This window comes from Limanda limanda, chromosome 5 (genome assembly GCF_963576545.1).
Source record: "Limanda limanda chromosome 5, fLimLim1.1, whole genome shotgun sequence".
NCBI classification, from domain to species: Eukaryota; Metazoa; Chordata; class Actinopteri; order Pleuronectiformes; family Pleuronectidae; genus Limanda; species Limanda limanda.
Window position 1 is genome coordinate 6,458,103 of NC_083640.1, and position 8,810 is coordinate 6,466,912.

An 8,810-nucleotide genomic window follows, 5' to 3' on the forward strand; every position below is an offset into this window, starting at 1 on the left:
AAGTCCAATTCTAATGTGACGAACACATTTACAGAATAACGTAGTTGCTGTCCACACACTGATTTGATTCCAGGCTGGCCCCTTGAAAGCCTTATTTGACTTTTTCTGTTTGAAATCAGCAGTGATGTGAAGCCTGCTCAGTAGTTACAGGTGAAATTTGAACTGAGGGCTGAATATGACGCTTGTGCCATAAACCTCATGGCGTCACAATGGCAACAGTACAGAGTCGAAACCACATGATGCCACACAGGTAGTAGACCGAAGTGAAAGTTTCTTATATGTTGAGATTTATCTTTATTTTTTGTTGCCAATTCATTTTTAAGTGAAAGAGTTGTGAACTAGCTTTAACACCAGACTGCCACAAACGACCACTGCTCAAACTAAAGCTGACGAATGCCAACCAGTTCATGTTGCACTCCACCATCCAAGTTTCTGTTTAAGAGAGTTATTTCTCTTTGAGCTGTTTCAGAAGTGTGTTTCTCTATACACACACACAGTGTTCTGCCCTCTGCATCGTGTTTTTAAAGTGTTTAACTACTGGATGCCAGCAATACACACATTTCAAAGTTCACATCACCTACCTCCTTTCATTTTTCTGTTGGTGTGATGATGTTTAAAGGTGAAAGCTAGAGTCCCAACAGGTTCTCTGTCTCACCATCATCCGAGTTGGAGAGAAGTATTTTCAATTTGTCACGACGGTGACTCGCTAATCCACAAAGATCTGCCTCGACAGGTGTTAGCGTTTGACAGCTCAGTGGATCGGCTGTGGCACAAGATGCGTAATCATGTGTCCGGTCTGTTTTCTTTACTCTTCATGCAAACCAATTACCTTCCCGTTGTTTCTGGGAGCGATCCTGTCTTGTTCTGTAATCTTGCCAAAAAAAAAGACTGGAATCCTCTGGAGCTTTGATCGGTTTTCTGTGCAGCAGCAGTAGGTGAATGAATTGGTGTGAGTACACTGGTTTAGCCTTATCCCTCATACTGTGCCAGGGGATTGTGTTCAGATTTTGTTATTTTGTGTTGATCTGTAGCCTATCTTCACCATACTGTAACCAATAAGTCACGAGATGTGACTACAAACGGCAGCTTGTGTGAGCCCTCACATCAGGGTTGGATTTAATCTGTAACACCATCGTTCATGAACCCAAATCTAAAGATGTATTTTACAAAACGTTTTTTTTGTGCTCTTCAGTAAGCTTTCATGTGATATGTTTTTTCATGGGAGGATCCTGTTTTGCTAAAGGCTGCCTGACCTGTACATGTGTTGAACTCCAGCAGAAGCAACACGGAAACTATAAAAATGTATTTGTCTTATTTCCTCTATTTGAAAATAGATAATGGAGGAGTCGTAATTCCCTGAAAACAAGTCAACACAGAATCTTGTTTCCTTTTTATAAATTATGTAAATATTTAATGATTTGTCTATCATTTAGGTATTTTAATTTGAAAGAGATTTATATTCAAATATGAAATAAAAATGATAAATTATTAGCAGATGGTTTGCATGGGCTCTTCTTTCAACATGAAGATTCCGCTGTGTTGTGCCTCCGCATCGGTGACAGCCTGTGGCCGGAGGCATTATCTTTTTGGATTGTCCTTTGTCACATTCTTGTAAACACAACATCTCAAGAACACCTTGAAGAATTTCTTCAATTGGAGCCAAAGCTGAACTGATTATCATTTTGTGCTCAAAGATCAAGGTCACTGTGACCTTACAGATGTGAACACAACATCTAAGGAACACCGTGAGGGAATTTATGACAATTTTGTACAAACGTTTATTAGTACTCAATTATGAACTGATTGAATTTGCCTCGTGAACTTGTTAAAGGGATAGTTTATCGAAAGAAGACAATTCCCTCATCTACTCGCCACTATTCTGTGGAGGGCTGGGTAAAGTGCTTGTGTCTACAAAACGCTTTGAGTCTTCAGATCCGATACAATTGAAGTTACTGGTAATCAACTCTTAAGACATAATAAAACAGAACTGCTGGTGTGGTGTCATCTCAGTGTCCTGCTGAACATTAATCTCAAGTCTGTTCTTCACAAGTTGTCCCTTGGACTCAAGATAAAGTGATTACAGGGGTTTAAAGGTCACGGTGACCTCTGGGGAAATGTAAAAAGACCAACACTGCACTGGTTAGTGGAGGAAAACAACAGGACAGCATTTCTATATTTGTAAAAAGCAGGTGTGTTTATTTGTAATCAGAAATAGAAACAACTTTAGATGACATAAAGAACGGCTGACTTTTGTACATGCTCTACACACTGCTGATTAAATATCACACTCGGAGCAGTGCTGCAGGTCCAGTATTGTGTTAATACACATGTACCAATATGGAGAAACATCAAAACACATCCATACCAAATGACTGTGTGCTGGCCAGAAGTGAAGTGAGAATCCCTCAAACATCATGGGACAAGGTCTAGACTAGAGGAACCAGTTTTATACATGAAAGTGCTTAGTCAGCACGAGCAGCACAACTCCTTCAGTGACAACACGACACATTCACAGAAAGCCGTTTTTTACCAGGTAGAGAAGCTCTAACATGAAACACAATGAGAGGGTTCTGGAGTTGAACCACACTGGAGTATAGAATATCTCAAACTCTGCTACTTCATTCTGGACTTCTTTTTCAGTCCGTCCTTGTTGAAGACACAATGTATGGAAATGCATATTATTCTTTTTATAGATTGATTGATAAACATATGTGTTTAGATAATATTCGTAAGACAAATACAGCATTTTTGTGCGTTTAAATAAATGTATGTTTAAAATCATCTTAAAATATAGTTAATATTATAGTGAATTTATTCTAACTAATGAGAAAAGAGCATTTAAAATGTTCAACGTTACTGCTTATGCTGCCTTCATGCCGTTTCAAATGCATGGAACCTGGAAATTACAGAGACAAGTTATTTATATTTTTCCATATTTGTAATATTATATTGTATTTACAATGAGCTCAGTGCTGTTGGCATTGCAGCTTTTTTGCAAACCATTTATTCATATTTTATATTACATTTTGCTGCTGGGAGATATAAGTGTCAGACATTCCTGTTATTTGTCATTACTCTATAATATATATATATATATAAATATAAAGCTAACAGATGTTTTTCCAGATGCATTTATATTACAAAATATGTAATGAAATGGCATGAATGAAGCATTGTGTTTTTCCTGAAGTTATTGAATTTTTCTTTTTAATAATTTTCTGTAAAACATTACTGTGCTACAAACTTGCACCACAGCATAGTGGTGTCATGTGTACATGGCTCCGTGTAGATCCTCCAGCCGGTGTTCCCTCTGTTTCCTTCTCTCCTGCAGGACACAATGAAATCTGTTCAGTCGGGACACGGGTCTGCAGGAGGATCGGTTCCACTATCAAATGCACAATTACACTCACCTTGTCTCTTTTAAACTCTTCATACTCTGGATTGTCAGTTGGTAATTCAAGTCGACAGAGCGGACAGGAGTTAGTCTACCATTTGAAAAAAAAACAAAGCAAGATCAGGGAACAAGCGATTGGGTATCGTCATGTTTCTGTATAATATCTGATGTAAAATGTGAAGAATGAGTTCACATGCTTTACCTTGCCCAGCCAGGGCAGTATGCATTTTGCGTGGAAAAGGTGTTTGCAGGGCATTTCTCGAACTGTTTCTTGTTCCTCAAACTCCACCAAACAAACTGGACACTTCAGAGCTTTGTCTGTGAGAAATTTAAAAAAGCACGATTAAATCCAGAAGAATATTATTAATCCAGTAGAGGCTTGAAAGCCAGCTCTGAGGGGGAGACAAACAGTTTTTTACATTCCCTCAGAGTGTAAGCCTGATATCTGTCTCCGTTAGCATAACTTTACTCCACTTTGGGTCATAACCCTGATTGTAAAACATTAATTCCACTGGAGTCTGTCACCTGCTTGCTCTGGAGAAATGACGACCACGGTGAGGGTCTGAACAGCGGTCTTGGCAGCTGGGGGGGGGAGACGTTGATCCCAGTCTGACGAGTCGAACGCTCCAGAGTCAAGTAAGTCTAAGCCCTGCATTAAAGACCTGAACACAAAGATCAACGGTAGGTCAGAGCACTGGACACCAACAAGGTCGTACGGCATCACTATGAGTGAGTGTGGTTACACTCACCTGGCCAGTTCAAGTAGAGCGTTCTGCCGATACTGTTCCTCAGCGTTGGTCGGCTCACAGTCGTGCTCTTCAAAGTAAGACGCCATTATGGTCCAGCCAACGTTTTATCCTCTTGACATTAAGATACCTGGCAGACAAAAGGAAAGTGAAGGCTCAGGAGTGTGTAAAAAACAAATTCATAAAAATCCACTGCTGGTGTTTTAAATGACAAAGACTGAATGACCATCCTAACCACAATTACGTATGAAGTACAGTAATTTATTATCAAAACTTTGCAATCAGAAGCAAGTTAGTTAGTAATACATTAACATGACCTAGGTACATGCTAAGGGCACAGGGGGTAGCCCTGTGTAGCATGTGCATGTTTATCTTTAGTTATGAGGACCAATTTTGGTTCAATACCACCATAGTGAGGACATAATGGTGTAAGGACATTTTGGCTGGTCCTCACAAATTAAATGGGCTATTTGAAGGTTAATACTTGGTTATAGGGTAAGAATTAGGTTAAGGGCAGGCATTTAGTTGTGATGGTTAAGGTTCAGGGCTAGGGAATGCATTACGTTAATGCGTGTCCTCACAACTATAGAGAGACGTGCCTGTGTGTGTGTGTCCGAGAGAGAGAAATCGCTATATTGCTTTATAAATCCCTGAGGGACGATGAATTTGTCACAGCAGCAGAGATGTTCAAATATCCAATAAAGAAAACACACAGTTGGCAGCTCTGAGACACTAAAATCAGGTGCAGTATAAAAACAGTCATAAAAAACAAATCTAGTAGAAGTCGACAAGCCTCTTTAAAAATTGTGTAAAAGCATGAGGTTATAACCACCGTCTGTCCACAGCAGTCAAAACAATATTCAAGGCGCTGAAAATGAAATGTTTAATATCTTCTTTTTTCCAAGGGAAGTGGATTCAGTGTTTTGCTCTGCTGATACTCAGAGCTCAGAGACTAAAGTGTTGTCAGTGACTACCTGGTGTAACATAATAAATAATAATAATAAACTTATTGTCATTGGTTATTTAGAGGAGGGAAGTGTCTGTCCTTTGTAACGCTCTAAAACCTGATTGAAATTTCTCAAAGATGTTATTATGACAAAGATAAAAGACAGGTTAAAACAACTTTTTCTAAAACTTTTGATAAAAGAATGTTATGGATAATTCCACTGACCAGTGTCTAAGGTAGTGGGAATCCCCTGACTAGGTGTCCCACTGCTGTGATACTGTCTACCTGACTGGATGGAAACCTTATTTGGAGATGTTTGTCTTCCAACTGGTACCGCGGACGGATGGACACAACATATAAGACATAGATGATGATCTCATGTTTTTCATGTCTTCTTTTTTTCATATTACGTCTTATGTAACGCCTCTTTGTATAAGTTTTGGCTTTTGTGAACTTGCTGCCAGTTGTTCCATTTTGAGCACCCTTGCTTGTTGTATAAACTATGCAGTTTATAAAGACTCAAAAGCGACTCATGTCTGAGAATTTCATTATTTCAAATCTCAAGACGAATTTCCATCACAAGAAGTTTACAGATCAGCCTCAAATTGTTAAGAACAGAGGGATCAAGGTTAGGTTTCTGTAAAGGAGGGTGGACGCCAGCAGGTTTAAAACTGGAAGGAAAGATTCCCTCTGTTAGGGATCTTTTGAGAATCATTAAAATACTGGGCCCAACTGTGTCCATAACCTCTTTAAGAAATTTGATGGGAATGATATTAAGGCTGCATGTAGTTGGTTTCATGTGGGTAATGATATCAGATTAAAACGACAGTGACGCAGGTTCAAATGTGCTAAAATAAGTATGAGTGTCCCTCCTGGCATTTGAAATGCTGTCAGGAGGAAAGATTAGTTTCCTAATGTCAGTCACTCAAGCATTTCAAAACCTCTCACACATCTCTTGTAAAATGAAAGGGGGAGGGGGTTATGATGGAATTTATTACTTTAAATAAAATTCTGGGATCAGAGTAATTGATTAAAATCAAGTTAGAAAAGAAGGATGCTTTTGCGTCTTTAACTGACATTTGATAGGTTATCATCGAAGCTTTCCAGATGTCATAGGATACTTGTAAAACAGATTTTTTCCTTTTCTTTCCTTTCTCCTACGGTTTATTTTTAATGACCGTCTGGCAGATGTGACTAAAAAGGGAGACCAGCTCCTCTGTGTTAGAATTTGGATTTAAAGCAGTTAAAGAGGCAGAAGTAAAAAGCTCAGAAAACTTGCAAACTGACATAGGATTAAAAACGCGACAGCGAACAGTTGCATCATGGTAAATGGGACAAAACCACATTAAATAAAACTGCTTTGTGGTCAGACACACAGATATCCTTAGTTTCAAAGTTCTCAAGGCTGAGACCGAAAAGAGATCAAGAGTGTGACCCTCTGAATGAGTGGGTTCCTGTATTGCGTGAGTGAGGTTAAATGATTCCAGATTCAAAATGATTAAAAGTGATAAAATCATGGCGTAAAAAACGGTTTATTATTTAGGGGTCTGATGTTTAAAAGACCAAATTTTAGAGTAGAACTAAAAGAGTCGGGTAAAAGATATTGTTGAGGTACTATTTGAATCAAATGGTTACGACTTGCACCAGAGGGCTGTGAGCGTGCTGCAGGGTCTAGACCTGCTCAGGGGAGTTGAGGGGATTGTTTTAATTCAAAGACCCTTTGGCAGCTAGCAGTGATCTTTACGGGTATTTTGGAGTGATCTGTGTTCGGTCCAAGTCCAGAAGAAAAGTTACCTATATTTGATGTGGATCCAATCAGATCAGGGACAGGGAGGGACCTGACGGACATCGTTCGGTGGTGGGCCGGTCGTTTCCGGTCACTACAGCTGAGGGGCAATTCTGTGTGTTACGTTCGAGCAGATGGGTCCATGGTGAAGACAATCTGGACCGAAAAGTTCCACCCGTTTCTAGAAGATATTCAAACTGTCCACCAAAGGCACAACGCAAGCGGCAGAAGGGCAGAGAGCAGGCAGAGAGCAGCCAGGGAACTGGGAACTGGTTCGGGAGATGAGGATCTTACGTTTTAGGGAAGTGAGGATATTAAACAGATGGACAAAGTCCTGTTTTAAGAGTTCAGATTTCTGCTTGGGGAAATCATATGCCCACGTGAACGATAACTCCTTCAACACCAGGGTGGGATTCTATCACGTCCGGAGCTTTGTTTGCGACAGGGTTCATACACATTTTGACCAATGGATTTCCATGACTTTTCCATGACTTTTCAATAACTTTAAACCAAATTTCCATGAACTAACATTTTGTGAAATCTCAATGTATACGCGAAAAAGTGACAAAATGAGAATTCCAAGGCATACTGTATACCTTAAATGACACAAACCCAAGTATGCCTGCTTGAATTTTTAGCGTATTTCTTTAAAAGCCAATGAATTATTTAAAACATTTAAAGCGTAAATGAACGACATGAAAATATGAATATAACAAATTTCCATGACTTTTCCAAAACTTTTGGGAGAGTATTCCAGGCCTGGAAAAACACATTTAAAATTCCATGACTTTTCCAGGTTTTCCATGACCCTACGAACCCTGTTGCGACATCACACACTTTGGCCCGAGGGAAACAGACTGTAAATCCAATCCTTGCCATTCCTAATGATGGAGTCACTGATTATTAGAGTCGCCTGAGGCTGATGGGGGGGTTTGTGAAGGAGTAATTTGTAACAGCCTGGTCCTTTACGTGTTTAACACCCATATATACAGTCTATGGTAACACCCACAGCCTCAAGGGAAACCCCTCGTTGTGTCTGTTTAACTGTTTATCAACCGACCACTGATGTCCAGCTTCAATGTAAACACCAGGAAGTGTTCATTGATTCTGACATCAGTTGGTTTCACGTTATTCACACTACGAGCGGAAAGCAGAAGCGAAATAAATAAATACCTGATGGACAATGGAATAAAATACCAGTTCCACTTCATACATAAAGGCCCGAACGAAAAACTATCGAACAATGACTTATTAACGTGATGTTACCGGTGTTATTAGGTTGTTAATTGCGTTGGATGTACTTGTAGCTGACGATATAAAATCATTAGCGATTCTTCAGCGCTAACGAATGAACACAGGCTCCGGAGAATAAAGGAATAAACTGAATAAATGAATATAAATAAAGGACTGATCTTCACGCAGCGCCTCCACTTACCTGAGCTGCTGCCGACAATAAACATGTCATTCTTCCGGGTTGGGACAACGTCACTCATGTGGTACTTTGTCCAATCACGTCACAGACTCTTCTTCTACACGTTTCAGAGCAGTTAGCAAACCACAGCGTTGCGTTACCGCCACCGGCTGGTGTGAGAAGGGTACTGCAGGTGAATCCTGGCTTTGATGTGGTGGTGTTCACAGCGTCACGGTGTGGTGGACTGATGAAGTTAAATCAGAGTGAACAGTCGATCTGAAGTGAGGAAAACACCTAGAAAACACAAAGACAATATTATCATTTTATACAATAATATTGTCTTTGCACACTCTGTCTACATATTCTTACACTCATAGTATATTATCTATTGTATAGTCAAATACTTATATTTATACCTCTACTATATATCATATATTATATCATACTCTCTGTATATTCTTTGTATATCTAAGTCTATATACACATATTTATACATGTGTACATGTTATAATTATTATTATTATATT

The 8,810-nt window shown here is 39.4% G+C and overlaps 1 protein-coding gene across 2 annotated transcripts; it reads right to left on the minus strand.

Moving 5' to 3' along the window:
* Positions 1 to 2,191: 2,191 nt before the first annotated feature.
* Positions 2,192 to 8,370, minus strand: rnf181 (ring finger protein 181). Of its 2 annotated transcripts, none has more exons than XM_061071663.1 (6): positions 8,308 to 8,370; positions 4,144 to 4,270; positions 3,920 to 4,056; positions 3,597 to 3,712; positions 3,411 to 3,485; positions 2,192 to 3,325 (listed from the first exon to the last, which is right to left on the minus strand). In XM_061071663.1, exons 2-6 carry the CDS (start codon positions 4,227 to 4,229, stop codon positions 3,266 to 3,268), a joined length of 474 nt encoding a protein of 157 aa, XP_060927646.1. In that variant the 5' UTR covers positions 4,230 to 4,270; positions 8,308 to 8,370; the 3' UTR covers positions 2,192 to 3,265. The 2 variants fall into 2 exon arrangements, with proteins under 2 accessions (XP_060927646.1, XP_060927647.1); XM_061071664.1 differs by lacking the exon at positions 8,308 to 8,370 and adding an exon at positions 6,881 to 7,317.
* Positions 8,371 to 8,810: the final 440 nt, after the last annotated feature.

Coding starts and splice junctions, on each gene's coding strand:
- rnf181 (XM_061071663.1), bottom strand. CDS start 4,229: ATGGCGTCTTACTTTGAAGAGCACGACTGTGAGCCGACCAACGCTGAG. Junction 3,713..3,919: donor CATTTCTCCAGAGCAAGCAG/GTGACAGACTCC, acceptor AATTTCTCACAG/ACAAAGCTCTGAAGTGTCCA. Junction 3,326..3,410: donor AAGAGTTTAAAAGAGACAAG/GTGAGTGTAATT, acceptor TGTGTCCTGCAG/GAGAGAAGGAAACAGAGGGA.